The 15,725-nt window shown below is 49.1% G+C and overlaps 1 protein-coding gene across 3 annotated transcripts in view; it reads right to left on the bottom strand.

Moving 5' to 3' along the window:
* The window catches only part of VANGL1 (VANGL planar cell polarity protein 1), a 50,340-nt gene that overhangs the window by 14,745 nt on the left and 19,870 nt on the right, over positions 1 to 15,725 (bottom strand). For all 3 annotated transcript variants that reach the window (XM_057719773.1, XM_057719774.1, XM_057719775.1), the window contains one exon: positions 13,878 to 14,485. In XM_057719773.1, coding sequence (XP_057575756.1) covers positions 13,878 to 14,485 — 608 coding nt within the window. The remainder of the gene's footprint in view (positions 1 to 13,877; positions 14,486 to 15,725) is intronic.

Raw genomic sequence — 15,725 nt, 5'->3', positions numbered from 1 at the left:
AGACCACAGGTATTGGTGGAAAACAGCACATAGATATGCATAGCTCATAACAGAAATTCACTTGAGACCCGCACATAAAAACACAGGTACAGAAATCCCAGATGTGCCTAGGAAAGGATAGCACGGATGATGGAATATCCACGATCAGGACCAGAAGAAGCTGATGTCACTCCCACCTCAACTCTACTTGGTCCAAACTTGAGCTCGTGGACGAGACAGCGCAGCAACGGATCAGCACAAGTGTCTGAGGGAATTCAACAGCCACAGTTGAATTTGAAACTCACCCTTGACCATGTTGCCTTATTCACCTATTTGCTTTTCAGGACTAAGAGGGTGGAAGGTGAAATGCTGTATCTAATCAGCTACAAAACATCTTCCCGCGTCAGTGACAACTGTCACACAACTGCCATGGCAACGGAGAAGAGGGTTCCCCCTGGTGTTACATTTCTAAGACACACTTGGAGAGAAGTACCTCCAAACACAGTTCAAATTTTAGTTCCTAAAGCTCTGAAAGACATGTTTTCGAAAGATAATTTCTGAAGAATAAAAGCAAATTAATGCCCTACGTCTCTATCCCTCCGCAGGCTCCCTGCACTCTCTGACCTCTGACTGCGGGTGTAGGCTGCACACGGCAAATGGTGCAGCCTCGGCGCCCAGCGGGCTCGACTCTTGGCTTTTCCATTTTGCTCTCTGACTTTGAACAAATTAACTAATTTCTCCAAACCCCAGATTCCTCATCTGTAAGACGCGACTACAACAACACAGAAAATCCCACAATAATTTATACCGTCAACTGCATAAATGTATTACTAAAAGGTTAATGAAGTGACTCGGGAAGCCCAGTGCAGGTAGCTGGTCAGAAGTTCTAGTGACAGACTGAGAGCTCCAAATACACAGGTTTGAGCTGAGGTCTGGGGTCACCCGTGGTCGTTGTCTCGTGAGCTTTCAATGTCAGTAGGGACAATTCCAAATTCAGTGATTTTCTGAGACTTTCACAGTTGGCACTGAGGCCAGGAAAAATACTGGAGACTCAGGAGTCCGCCCTCCACTTTCCTACTTCCCAAGGAGCTGCCTCCCTGGTTTAGGTTTGTTTTAAAGATTAAATGAGATAATATATTTTAAAGTGCTTGGCCCAAAGCAAATGACTCATTAAAGGCAGCACGGTGAGCTTATATGTCCATGTTTGCTGAGGAAGCCAGTCTGTCCCCTATGTACCCGTACTGCCCTCCCCACCAAGGGCCACCACGAAGGTACTACCACAGGAAATGAGCCAGGACCCGTCCCCTCTGCCTTGCTTTCCTTAGGGATTTAGACCATAAAGTCACGCTATTCTCTGTTTTTATGTGGTATTTGCTGCCAACTTTCAGCCTCCTGAAAAATCAAACCTATAGCTAACGGGGAGGCATCTATGGTACACAAAGTAGAAAAAGCACTGGCTTGGAGTCAGAAGACCTGGATTCCAGATCTGATCCTGCTACTCTGTAAACCGAACAAGTCATTTTCCCTTTCTTGGCCTGTCTCTTGGCTGACGATGGAGAGAGAATACCAACTACTGCTTTTGGTTGTTGAGGAGAGCAAATGAAATACTGCCGGTGAAAACATTTATAAACCATAGAGGATTACACAAATATAAAATATTATCATATTACTAATGAGTATGAGCATTTTGTAGCAAGGGATAGGGTTGGTTGTTGGCTAAAATATTCACGCAGTTCCTGGAAATAAAAGCATAACCCAATCTCCACTTATATTAAATCACAGAATTTTAGAAATGAAGAAAGTTTTAGCATTCACCCGAGCACAGACTCAAGAATTGAAGAAATCAGAGCCCATCTAGTGCCAACTCCCAATCCAAGCACCAACTCTTTAAAACACCACAGAAATCATTCAGCCTCTGCTTGAAAAGAAAATGCTCTCTCAGGACTTCCCTGGTGGTGCAGTGGTCAAGAATCTGCCTGCCAATGCAGGGGACACGGGTTCGAACCCTGGTCTGGGAAGATCCCACATGCCATGGAGCAACTAAGCCCATGCGCCACAACTACTGAGCCTGCGCTCTAGAGCCCGCAAGCCACAACTACTGAGCCCACGCACCGCAACTACTGAAGCCCGAGTGCCTAGAGCCCGTGCTCTGCAACAGAGGAGCCACCACACTGAGAAGCCCGCGTACTGCAACAAAGAGTAGCCCCCGCTCACCGCAACTAGAGAAAGCCTGCACACAGCAATGAAGACCCAACGCAGCCTATAAACAAATTAATTTAAAAAAGAAAGAAAGAAAGAAAGAAAGAAAATGCTCTCACTTGGTACCGAAATGACCTTAAGTTCTACCTATTGGTCCACCCACTGCTTCCTTGCATACCCAAGCCCCTTTTTCTTGTGAAAGCCTATGGAACACTTGAAGAAAATAATTGTGGACATAAACCTCCTCCCTTTTAACCTTCCTATTTGGAAGGGCCCTGAGACCTAAAACAAGCATGTGTACTGCCACGCCCCTCCCCCAAAAACAGAGTTGTCTATATTTCCTGTTCATTCACTTTCCCTTGGATTTGACTGTGGCTTTTGCAATTAAACTAGCACATGCTATTAAAATCAGAAATATTAAGGCTTTAAGAGCTCACCCAGTCAGAGGCCTTGCTCCCTTTAGCTCTGTCAACAAAAACACTTCCCCAGTGCCTGAAAAATGAGAAAGCGCTTCTTACATGCTATTGCCCAACATAAATGCTAGCTGGCCGCCTTTATTCTGGTTGCCTGGGTACGTGCTTGACAGGAAAGCACGGGAGAGACAGTGTTCTGGTCAGAGTGAAATCGCAAAGGCCCCCTTTCAGGGTGAGTGTTCATTATCCTGCCAATCAACAAAGGATGCTGACACTGAGAAAGATCCTAACGACCAGCCTTGACAACCCCATCCACAGGCAAGTAGGAATTATGAGCACCTGCTAAGCACCAAGTGCTGGGATGGATGTGAATGACACCTCAAGGGGCTCACTCTCCTGTCGGTGGTGACAACCACCCAACCAGGTACAGTCGAGTGACTTGGGGCCGAGACAGAGCACGTGAGTAGGGGTGGGGATGGGGAGTTTCAGGTGAAGATCCACAGAAGAGGCAAAGCTGAGTCTTTGAGGTAAGTCTTCAAAGATGAATGATGGTCACACCATGTGGACGACAGGCTGTAAAGCCAATTCTAGGCAGAGGAAGCAACGTGGGCGAAAATAGGCTGGTGTTCAACAATCCTAAATGGCTACAACAAGAGCAATGGGGTCACAGTGCTGAGTCCTAGGACAGCTCTGAGAAACCTGATGGGGTGGGTTGAACAGCATCTCCCCAAAATCTGCATCTACCCAGAACCTCAGAATGTGACCTTATTGGGTCTTCGTAGACGTAATTACAATTAGTTAATAAGATAAGGTCATACTGGTGTCTATATAAGAAGAGGACACACAGAGAAGGCCATGTGATGATGGAGCTGAGATGGGAGGGAGACAACTATAAGCCGGGGAGCACCAAGGGTTGCAGGCAGCCACCAGAAGCGAGGAGGAGCAAGGGAGGACTCCTTCCTGGTGCAGGGGAACACGGCGCGGCCAACACCTAGATTTCAGACTTCTAACCTCCAAAACTCAGAGAGGAAATTGTTTCAAGTCCTTCAATCTGCGGTCCTTTGCCAGCAGCTATAGGAAGTGAGTACACTTGTATTTAGAGAAAGAAGGATGGAGGCAGGTAGAAGGCAAGGCTCATCTAAGGTTAAGTGGCCAAGGCTCTGGATGAATGGCAGAGGGAGGGAAAGGTTGGTGGAGGCAGGGGGTAGAAGAGAGGGAGAGCCAGCAGTGAAGACCCAGAGGACGCAAGCAGTAGAGGAGCCCGGGTACCATGGCCACCCCATCTCCCACTCTTTAAGGCGTGGCTACCCAGTAGTTACATTTTAGGCTAGAACTCAGGTCTTTGAGAAAACTCTAAAATGCAGGATCCAAAATGAAAGCTGATTCAGCTTTTTGGGAAAATGCCACCCTGGGAGAGAGCTTGATGCCCTCAGTTTCACCTGACTGCTACTTCTCCCCAGGACAGTCAACAACGGCTACATCTTCCTGGACGGGTGGGCCTCACTGCTCCCTGGACTCAGAGATAAACTGACTTCAGTGTGACAGAGAGGCAGCAGCGCTTGCAGTAACACTTGTGTGAGTCCCAGAGATGCAAATATAATTAGCCCCTGCCACCTCCTCCGCTGAGAACTGGACCCACAAGTGTTTATACCTCCCAGTCCTCCTGCCCTTTAATTAAAATGCTTGTCTTACAGCTGCATTGGGGGTGGTAGCTTACACAAGTGCCACATAGATAAGAGGCAATGATCACCTGGGAACATGAGGACAGGGAGTGGCAGAAACTGGAATCAGCTCATTTTAATGACAGATCCAGGTTAGGATGCAGGAAGATATGGGAGAAAGGCAGGAGGTCCTGGGACCTTCTCATGACAGAGCAGGGGGGACACACGTGACTGCTTGAGATCTTGAGATGTGAGGCCCATGCTGAGAGGGGACAGTGGTCAGCGTCTTTGTCCTGTTACCACTGGAGGCCCTTCTCCAGGCCACACAGATTCCCGGTGACCCAGGCCTGCCGGCTCCTCAGCTTCAGGGACCAAGTTCTCTGAATTGTGATTTGCAAACTGGCAGGTGTCCCTGGATGAGGCTTTGAACACCAGCTGCAGACAAGCCCTGCAGTGGATCCCCATTGAAAGACAGCAAACTGCAACCAGAAGCCACACAGTCCCACAGGAGAGGGAAGTGAAAGGTGCAGTCTGGTAGGGCACCCAGGGCACTTCTCCATGCCCTTAAACTGTCCCGCTTTAAGTTCCTGCTAAGAACGTGTAACCTGGGAAACACCCTCTCTAATAAAACAAGCAAAGCCACCCTAAGAGGAGACCACGCTGTCAGCACCAGGAAGAGTCGTGAGCACAGAAGCGGCCAACAGCTACATGCAATACCCGGTCCTCCTGGTCGCAGGAACTGAACAAGACACACGTCATTCCTCCAGGCTGCAACACTGCGATCACCGGGTGCTTGTGAGCTTGCTGACCGCACGGACGAGATAGCCCCCACCGACGGGATGACCCAGTCATGGCCGGCTCTCCCACAACAGAAAGATGCCGGCAGATCCCTCGCACTGCGGGCGATCTATGAGACTTGCTTCCCCTTAAGTAACAGGTTTGGCTACTGCCACATCTGCCCGGAGAGCTCGCAGCCCACGTTCAGGCCAGGGCACAGGCCCCGCCGCACGGTCACCTCCCGCAGCGTCCAACCTGGGCTGCACCTGCCATGCCTGTGATGGGAATTCAGCCTTCCAAGCTTTAAATCACTGAGCTGAATCACATCAGATAAACATCAAAGACAACCACCTGTGCTGGATGCCTTGAAAAGCAGATTTAGATCAGGACCAAGAGCAGCTCCAGATCTACCCAAGATGCTCAGCTGGCCTGCTCTTATCCAGCCTCACATCCCTCTTGACTTGGGTACCTCTGGCCATGGGAAGAACCGCAGGCGCCTGCGTGGAAAGGTCTGGAGGCCAAGGGCAACTGGCCTAGCAAATGGATCTCTGCTCACAGAGACTAAGCGAGGCCAATACGGAGCAAGACAAGGAAAGGGGGCTCTGCTCACTTGCTCTCTTGAGTGTTAGCACACCACACACACGGCACCAAATCTCACCCATCAATCCGTGGGGCAGTGGCAGAAAGCCGGGCAGGCCACGCGGCGAGTCCTTGGGAAAACGGACCACACACCACTCCAGTGTGGATCCACCGCCAGCCGCCCCGGGGGGGAGACCAGGTTCACGTCCAGGGCTCTGTCCCCGTACTCTCTGCCTCGGAGTGAGGTTTGTGGGCAGACGCTGTGCAAGGGCAGCCTTCCCAGCTCTGGCTGGTGCCAGCAGGCAGCTGAGCAAACACAGGCCTGCAGTGTCCAGCACCTTACACTCTCATTAAAGCCACTTTTAACAGGCACCGTGGGGCCAAACCACAAACGGCAGCTCTGAGCCCGCCTTCAAAATTCTCCCACAGCAGAGCAGAGCCTGAGCAAACCCCTGTACCCTCTACTCTTTAGCTCTTACTCGTTTTTATCCATTGTTTCCTTAGGGAGTGGAGGTGGGGACGGCAAATATCCTTATTGAAAAGCAGTTACACAAGAAGGCACATTTCTAAAACTGGGATTGCATGTGAAACCATGATCATAAAAAACATGAACCAAGACTTCTGGTGGTCATTTGAAAACACTCCCCAACTTCCCAGGCGACGGAGTCATGCCCTCCGGGGGCAGCTGGTGCTGGTCTTGAACGTGGGAGGGACGGGCCCACAGCCCAGCATGACAGCCAAGCCTGATCAATGGTATAATCACCAGCTTTGACATCATTTGAGCCAGAATCACAGACATAAGATTTCCAGTGGAGCTGGATATATCCTCGAGTTACTGGAGTAAACTTAACCGCCCCAGGAGACTCTCCTTTCCTCACTTCTCACTAGAAAACCAAAGTGCCCTCGAGAGAAACAAGGCCCCCACTCAGGCTGGGAGGATGCAGGCGTGAGCTGGGGAGAGGACAACAGGAGCTCTGTTTCAGGGGTCAAGCTATGCTCATTGATCCGTGCTCTCCTGGGGCTTTAGGGTCAAAGGTCACCAGCATTCATAACGTTCCTGTCTTAGTCAGCTCAGGATGCCGTAACAAAATGCCAGAGACTGAGTGGCTTAAACAACAGAAACTTCTTTTCCTACAGTTCTGGAGCCTAGAAGTCCAAGCTCAAGGTCTGGCCAATTCAGTTTCTGCTGAAGACTCTCTCCCTGGCTTGCAGACGGCTGCCTTCTCACTATGCCCTCACATGCCCTCTTCCCCAGTCCGCGTGCACCAGGAGAAAGCACGCGCAGGCAAGCTCTCTGCTCTCTCTCCAGGTAAGGACACTAATTTTAGCAGATCTATGAACTCCCTTAACCTTAATTGCTTCTTTCGAGGTCCTATCTCCATATACAGCCACACTGGGGTTTAGAGTTTCAACCTATGAATTTCGAGGTACACAACTCAGTCCATAAAATTCCACCTCTGGTTCCCGCAAAATTCATGTCCTTCATGCAGAACACATTCATTCCATCCCACAGCCCCCCGTCTCAACTCATTCCAGCATCAACTCTAAGCCTAAAGTCCAAAGTCTCATCTAAATATTATCTACATAGATATGGGTGAGACTTGAGGCCAAATTCCCCTCCAGCTATGAACGTGTGAAAGCACATAAGTTATGTGCTTACAAAATTTCATGGTGGATCAGGCTTAGGATAGACATTTCCATTTCAAAAGGGCAAGACAGGAAAGAAGGAAGGGGTGATGGGTCCTAAGCAAGTCCAAAATCCAGCAAGGCAAATCCCATCAGATCTTAACGCTTGAGAATAATCCTCTTTGGTTCAACACTTTGCCCTTGGGCCCCACTGGGGTGGCAGCACCATCCTCTTAAGGCTCTGTGGGGTGGCCTGGCCGATGGAGCTCTCTGCACTGGCCACCTGGCCACTGAAACCAAGGCAGGGTACCATCCTCTGAAACCAATGAGGAAGCATCCTTGCCTCTGCGCCTGTGGTAGGAGTGATGATCCTGAATCAACTTTGGAGTCACTCTTCTCTTTTCTTGAAGGATACTGCATGTTCATGGCACTGCCTCATCCTACCCCACTTTTTCTGTTTCCTTTAGCCCCAGTTGACAGGGTTTCTCTTGGTATAATCCCATCTTTATTCCTGGTTTCTGCAGAGATGGTTGATTCCATCTCCAGTTCACACCCATACTAATCTCCTTATCAAACGGCTGTCAGCCACCCCCTCGGTGTTCTCTTTAGTTTATATTTCATCATTTTTTTGCAATATGGATAGGCTGAGGATTTTCCAAATCTTCAAGTTCTGGTTACCTTTTGCATAACAATTCCTTCTTCATCTCTTTCCTTTTTCATTTTACTGTAAGCAATAAGGAGGACTCACACTGTACTTTCAAAACTTTGCTTAGAAATTTCCTCAGCTAAATATCCAATCTCATTGCTCGTAAGTTCTACCTTCCACAAAACACTAGAATGTGAACATAATCCCGCCAAGTTCTTTGCTGTTTTATTACAAAGATCACTTTTTCTCCATCATCCAGTAACATGTTCTTTGTTTCCTCATCTCTAGCTATGACTTTTGCAGGGAACACGTTCAGTCTGTAATAGCTCCTTTTCAACACAATGCTACGATCATGCACAATCATACATTTCCACTGTTTAAAAAGCAATCCAAGAACCACTTCTTTTAAAGCATGGGTGGTTCTGTGATCAGTAACCAGACCTTTGACTAAAAGGTCCATGGTCAATGCCAATTTATAAGATACTCTTAGTCTCAATGAATGAAGCACTGTGTTAAAAAACCTGCTGGCTGGATTAGGTACAATGGACTTCAGCAACATGAATATCTTACAGAATGGGTTACTGTGATTCCTCTTGGAGGAATCAAAGTCAATAATTAAATTTTTTAGAACTATAGGAATATGCAGGCTCTGCGAATGAGGGCCTGAGGTTGCTGTGGGAGCCTGCCACACAGTGAACCCCAATGAACCAACCCTTCCAACATCCCCCACTTTGTGCAGTCCTTGCTCCTTAAATCTGGGCTGGGGCTCTCGCTTGATCTAAGAAGAGGATGCAGTGCAAGTAGTACTGGGTGAGTTCCAGGCCTAAGACTTAAAAGGCCTGAGAGCTTCTGCTCATGTCTTCTTAGGAGCCCTGAGAAGTTGTCTAGCTGCACTAATGAAGACACTACTCCCCTAGAGGGAAGGCCCTCTGGGGAAGGAGAGAACCACAGAATACCATGGACAAGAAAGCAGCCCAATCCCAGCTGACTCACCACCTGACTGTGATTACACAAGGACCACTGGCCAGACCAGCCAAAGAATCACCCAGCTGAGCCCCGCCCACAGAACTATGAGAAATCATAATAAAGTAATGTTGTTCCAACTACTAAGTTTCGGGGTGGTTTTAACATCAATAGATAAAAGAGGTCCTCTGCAGGACATGTGACAAACAGAAAGTTAAAAAGGTTTGCCCAGACAAAGGCTCAAACCTACTTACTACTGTGGTTATAAGGCAGAGGCTTTGTTTCCTGACTGATGGAACAAAAGATCAGTGGGGCTAAGGAACCACTGCAGAGTGGGAGCCAACCATCTCTGACAGTCCTCTTCACCCCCTCCTTTCCTGAAGCTATGATTTCTTTTTCTTCTTTTTTGGCTGCGTTGGGTCTTTGTTGTTGCGTGTAGGCTTTTCTCTAGTTGTGGCGAGCTGGGGCTCTTCATTGCAGTGGGCAGGCTTCTCATGGCGGTGGCTTCTCTTGTTTTGGAGCATGGGCTCTAGGTGCATGGGCTTCAGTAGTTGCAGCATGCAGGCTCAGTAGTTGTGGCACATGGGCTTAGTTGCTCCGTGGCATGTGGGATCTTCCCAGAGCAGGGATCGAACCCGTGTTCCCAGCACTGGCAGGTGGATTTTTAACCACTGCACCACCAGGGGAGTCCCCCTGAAGCTATGATTTAAATGAGAATAGAATAACGTGTACAAAAATAGCTAGCATCCAGCCTGGCTCATGGTAAGCACCCAAAAAATGCTTGCAAGTTCACTCATGCGTTCTTACAGCAGTGATGTGGACGTGAACACACCTACTTGGGGGCACTATGGTGAAATGGTTAAGATCATTCTGGAACCAGCCTGGGCTCAAACCCTGGCTCCCACAATTACAAACTGTATGTCCATATAGACAACCTACGCAACTCCTCCAAGCCTCAGTTTCCTCACCTAAAAATGAGCATAATAGCGCCTAGCTCACAGGACTGCTGTGACGATGAGATGAGTTACATGTTACGAGCTTAGGAGGTGCCTGGCACATGGTAAGGTCTATGTCACTGTTAAACGGAAAGATTTCCATTGTTGTCGTTTTGTCCTGCATCTCGGATTCAGTCAAATTACACTGGCTGCTATGCTCTAATATTCACAGTATTTATCTTTAAAGATTTCAAAACTGAGAAATCATTAATGAGGATCATTAAATGTCATTTTAAGTCTCTTTTTTCTTTTGCGTTTCTCCCCAGATACAGTCAGATCAAAACCTAGTGTTTGGTGAGATCCTGGAAAAGATAGCAACTCATTGCGAGAGCGTGGCCAAGAAAAGTGACATGTGTGGAGAATTACAAACCCAATGTGGCGAGACCCCAGGATGCTGTGGAGAACACAGGGACGGGGTGTGATGCACAGGAAGGCACTGGTTCCTTGTGGCCTCAGGCAGGTCCCTGAACCTATGGCTCAGGGCCCTTAACTCTAAAGGGGCGACACCAGCACAGCACCTGCCCCCACCCCTGACAGCAGCAAGGAGGGGAAAGGGAGCCCCGGGAATCCCTACAGCACTGGGCAAAGGTCAGGAAGCATCTTAATCTACTTCGGTATCTCACTTTGTGCAACAGGAACCTTTTATATTTCTGAAAGTTTTCAAATAAGCCCAAACCCCAATTCCTGCCAACAAGCAAGGCCCTTGCAAGTACCTTTTATGAGAGCTAAGGAGAAACATATTTTAAGATATTAAAGAATAGACGTTTTTCTGACTATTCTCAAAAATAGCTGTCGACTATAAAATCACTTCTGAAAACAAAACAACAAAAGAACTCGCCATCGCTCTGCATCCCAGCCCAACAGGTCGCTGCTCGGGGGAGGGCCTCACATAATGCGAGGGTGGACCGGTCTGATTCCAGTTGGGTCTGGGGATGACCTGCTATTCTGATCCCCAGGACCTGCTCTTTGTCCAATCTGATCCCCTCCTCCCCCCTGTCTGTTTCTACACTTAATATAAAGGGCTTAGAAGTTCTATTTCTGGCCCAGTGACTCTTCCAGCCGCCGCTGGGTTTAGACCAGATTTAGCCCAAGGCTCGGTGGGGGACGGGCCCACGCGGGCCGGCAAGGAGAGACGGACGCCCAGCCTGCCCCAGATCTCGCAGCCTGGCTGTAGCACGGACGGCTGGCTCAGCCTGAGGGGCCTGGGAGTAAAGACACTGCTCCTTTCCTGGCCATCTTTCCACTCCACAACCAAGGTCTCCATGTGAGGGTCAAGGGGGGCCTTATGAAGGCAGGAGAGGAGGAAAACAAATGGTCCTGCAGAGGGGCCGGAAGGAAGATTCGGGGCCACCCCTGGGCCGCCTTCCGTCTCCTAGGGGAGCTGGGGCGAGCGGCTTCAGGGTTAGCAAGTAAGGACTGGGCCGCTGGTCTTGGCGAGGACACCCCAAGGGGTCCGTGGCAAGCCCTGGGCCGCACGGCACCATCAGCCCTGCCTCTCCCGCCCAGGTCTATCCCTGGCTGGCACAGCCATGTGGTGAGGAACCAGGACCACCCACAATTTTCTGAACACACCACAGCACACTGTCCTGGGGCTGTGTGTTGTGTCCCCTCCCTGCCCCCACCCTGATCCAGCATGCAGGGCGAGCAGTCTTAGAGGGAGTGGGGACATGGGAGCCCCTGGAGCGGGTCAGCCCCATCACCTGGACTACCTAAAGTGGGAAGATGCTACTCCCTTTTCCACCTCTGCAGGTGGGATTCACATAACCAGGGCTGAGCCAAAACATGAAACCATGGCAGGCCTCGCCGCCGGCCAGTGTCTTAGCTACTTATATTTACAGAGTCCCAGATGTCACTCATCTTTCTGTGACCAGAGCTGGATTTCTCTCCACCCTCCTGGCCTTTAGAAAAACCTGTCCAGGCCTGAGACAGACACACGGCTGGGCTTTATTGCTGTTACTAGCTGAAGTACCCCTGTCCTCCTGGGCTCCCATCACCCGTTCTGAGGCCTGTGTCGGCAACTGTCCACTGCAGAGCGTTGCACTGGTCTCTCTCCAAGGTGTTCCGGAACAGAGCTTTGGAGGCAGCCACCCGGCGTCTCTGGGGTCTCCAGTCCTGGGCTCTGCACGTGGCAGACGTTTTATACCAGTCTGCCAGTCATTCTCCAATGTAAAATATGGGGAAGGAAAGCTGCCTGAGATGAATAAGCAGCAGGGACTGACGTGCCTTCAGAGCCCCGTGTGCATCTGCAAAGGATTCAATATGCCCGCTTTTGCTGCATAGAGCATGTGAATCAGACAGTGATCCCCTCCGAGGACTGGTCAAGGTGGCAGAGGCCTTGGACACTAAACCACCCCGTCCTCAGGTGGTACGTCTGAGCCAAAGGAAGGAAAGAATACCCGTGTCAACACCGAGAGGGTCTGGCAGTATCACGGACTCCAAACCAAGGCTGAGCCACCTCCCCCGGCCCCAGCTGAAAATATGACAGAGCTGACTGTCCTGACCCCCACGAAGGCCCCCTCGCCATTCTGGCTGCTTTGCAGGATCACAGCAATAACAGCTACAACCCACAAAATGTTTACCATACGCCAAGCAGGTTACACACATCGACATAACCGCAGAGAAGGCAGGGGAGCCCTCTGAGAGGACAATGTCAAGCATCCCAGGTTATTCTCTCACCCCCTAACCATCTGAGTGCCAACCATGTGCCACGCTCTAGGCCAGGCTCTAAGGATGCAAAGAGGAGTAAGACACAGAGCCTGTCCTCAGGAAGCCCACAGTGTGTGGAAGAAAACATAGAAAAATCGGCCCGTGACACCAAGTGAGAGATGACATAATGGGGGCGTTAACTCAGGCCTGGCTTCATGGCATCTGGTGCATCCTAAAAAAAGCTAGCCATGTTCTTTCATATAAATTACTTAACTTCCCCAAAGCCCCATTTCCTCATCTGTAATATAGGGATTAGTAGTACACACATGAAAGAGTTCTGTGAAGGGGACTTCCCTGGTGGTGCAGTGGTTAAGACTCCGTGCTCCCCCTCCATGCAGGGGGCCTGGGTTAGATCCCTGGCCAGGGAACCAGATCCCACATGCATGCTGCAACTAAGAGTCTGAATGCCACAACTAAGAAGCCAGTGAGCCACAACTAAGGAGCTCTCAAGCTGCAACTAAAGGAGCCCACTTGCCACAACTAAGGAGCCCACATGTGGCAAGTAAGGAGCTGGCAGGCTGTAACTAAGGACCCCGCCTGCTGCAACTAAGACCCAGAGCAAATAAATAAATATTAAAAAAAAAAAAAAAAGAGTTCTGTGAAGGCAATCTATACAAAGTTCTTACCTCAGGGTAAATAAAAACAAAATAAAATAAACAATTTCGATCATTCATTTAGTTAACCAAGAAATAATTAGATTTTATAGACAGATCTAAAATATGACATCTTAATGTATTTCTACCTTTTTCTCATGCATACATTTTCAAAATACTCAACTCTCACAAGTATGGAGTCTCTAATCTGCACTTGACTCTTTACCGGAGGATCACAAGGGTGACCATATAATTTACTGCCCAAACCAGGACACTTCTGAGAGTGGGGAGAAAAAGGAAAGATTAATAATTCCACTGGGACAACAGGGTAAACTGGATGTACCATTATGAACAAGATGGAACGGCTGATCACTCTATCATTTACAGGCTGATTTCAGGGGCAAGGTCAGCAGCCGTCACTAAGGCTTCCTCCCTCCAGCATTTTTAAGAGCTGCCAACAACTTTGGAAACAGGCCCAACAAAACTCTAACCTGGAAGAGAGCCAGCACCTGTGCCACCCCATATAGAAGTCAGGAAAGTCAACGCACATGAACACCCTCTACACAAACACACACACACACACACACACACACACACACACACACAACTCCTCCCAAAACCTGGGAAAAAAGAGCCAGACCCGGCTTTTGGCGCCTATTGTCACCCCTCACTTGCTGAAGACTAGCTGTCTTCTAGCAAGACATCAGTGGTCCTTTCTGCCCCTGGAAGATCCCCCTCACCTCAGGTGTCCCAAGCTGTAGAAGCGGGACTCGCCGTCGGTGGAGCGGACCACTTGCAGCGTGAACATGGGCTGCAGCTGTCTGAGCTCCAGCAGGATGACAGCCAGGTAGTGGATAAAGAGGAGGGCATCCACGAGGGAGACGGCATATTGCACAATGCCCTGGTAATTGCGGTCCCGAGAGTCCAAAATGCGCACCCCGTAAAAAAGCCAATAGGAAACCACGAAAAAAAAGATGAGAACCAACAAGAGGGCACGGAACATGAAGATCCGCGGCACGTCGGCTCTCTGCTTGCGGAAAAACAGCGCCCAGGTCCCGATGAGCAGAATGAGGAGCTTGAACGCCACGGAGATGAAGAGTCCCTCGCAGATGGTACCGCAAGGCTCCAGCTCGTCCCGCCACAGGATGGGGGGCAGCAGGATGAAGGCGATAGGGGTGAGGAAGACCAGGAGTCCAAGCACCGCGGCGACGGTGAGGCCCAGGTAGCGCCTGCAGTCCAGCCCCACGCTGTCCTCCATGTCCTTGCTGATGCGGGCGATGTCCTCCTGCGAGATGCTGTGCTCTGACGTGCCCGTGATGGCCGTGGTGGTCTCACCCCAGTTGTCATCCTGACGGGAGAGAACAGTGAGGATGAACAGCCACATGGGGGGGAGGGTCACGTGTTAAAGCCACAAAGCCATGGAGGGGGAGGGAGGGAACCACCTCCTTCAACCAACCCACATGCGTGGGCTTCCTGGGAAACAGAGGCTTAACTCTTTAAACAGAGGATTTTTTTAGCTTGAACAATTTTCATTGGCATTTTTCAAACTGTGCCAAATATTTACCTTTTCAAACACAGAAAACATAATTTAACCTGTTTGTGTGTTTGGATGATTCGTTACTACAGCAGTCGTTATCATCCCCTGTGCTGGAACCCCTGAGAGGCTCGGGGATAAGTGATCCTGCTGTTAGACTAATGTGTGCGAGCTCACCTACTGCCTAAGGAGAGAACCCTCTGCATCTCCTTCTTCATTCATGGCCGGGCTATCAAGGCTTACAAAGCCCAACTCCTGGAATGTTACTATGTCCTCCAGGAGCTCTGCTGTGTGAAGACCTTGCACAGGAGGGAACTTACATTGCTACGTACAAATCAAAACCCACCTGTAGTTGGTACACACATTTTTTTAAACCTCCATGATGTTTTCAAGACCCATTTAATAAGTATCAAGCACTTTGACAACATTTCTTATTGAACAAGCAAAGCAGATGCAAGTATTGATGGCCAGGACAGCTCAAAAATTCCTCCCTAAACACACGTCTTCATGACAAACTAAACATCAAGGGCATGAAAATACTGAGATTACTAAAATGTGTATCTTTTACTTTCTCGCTTTCACTTTCTTGCTTTCTCTCGTTTTTTAAAGTCTGAGGTAGTTTGCAGTGATTGTCTCTTCGTTTAACAGGATCCAGCTGTCAGGGTTTTAAACACTTTTGCTATTTCTCTGGCAACTACAACTCCATTCCAAAGCAACAACAGAGCAAGAAGACAATGAAAAGCCACACTGGGTCCAAAGAGGTTTTGTCTCAGAAATTTGTGTACATGATTTAACTTGGAAAAAACAGTCAGCCATGGTGGTAACTTGGGTGAAATTAACGTGTAAGATACCAACTTAGAAAAATCTAAGCTAATGGCTAAATCAGCAAGAGAGAGATCTCATAGCCAAACAATAACCTCAAATCTAGTAACAATCAAAGAAAAATATGATTCATGAAATGTATTTGCTATGGCAAGAAACAGTGGTGGTGGCAGCGAAGGTCTGGACCTATGAACACATAGTTCTTCAACTCAGAAAGTTACAAGCGTCACAC

Source organism: Hippopotamus amphibius, chromosome 1, assembly GCF_030028045.1.
Source record: "Hippopotamus amphibius kiboko isolate mHipAmp2 chromosome 1, mHipAmp2.hap2, whole genome shotgun sequence".
Classification (NCBI taxonomy): domain Eukaryota; kingdom Metazoa; phylum Chordata; class Mammalia; order Artiodactyla; family Hippopotamidae; genus Hippopotamus; species Hippopotamus amphibius.
This window is presented reverse-complemented; position numbering and strand designations above follow the sequence as displayed.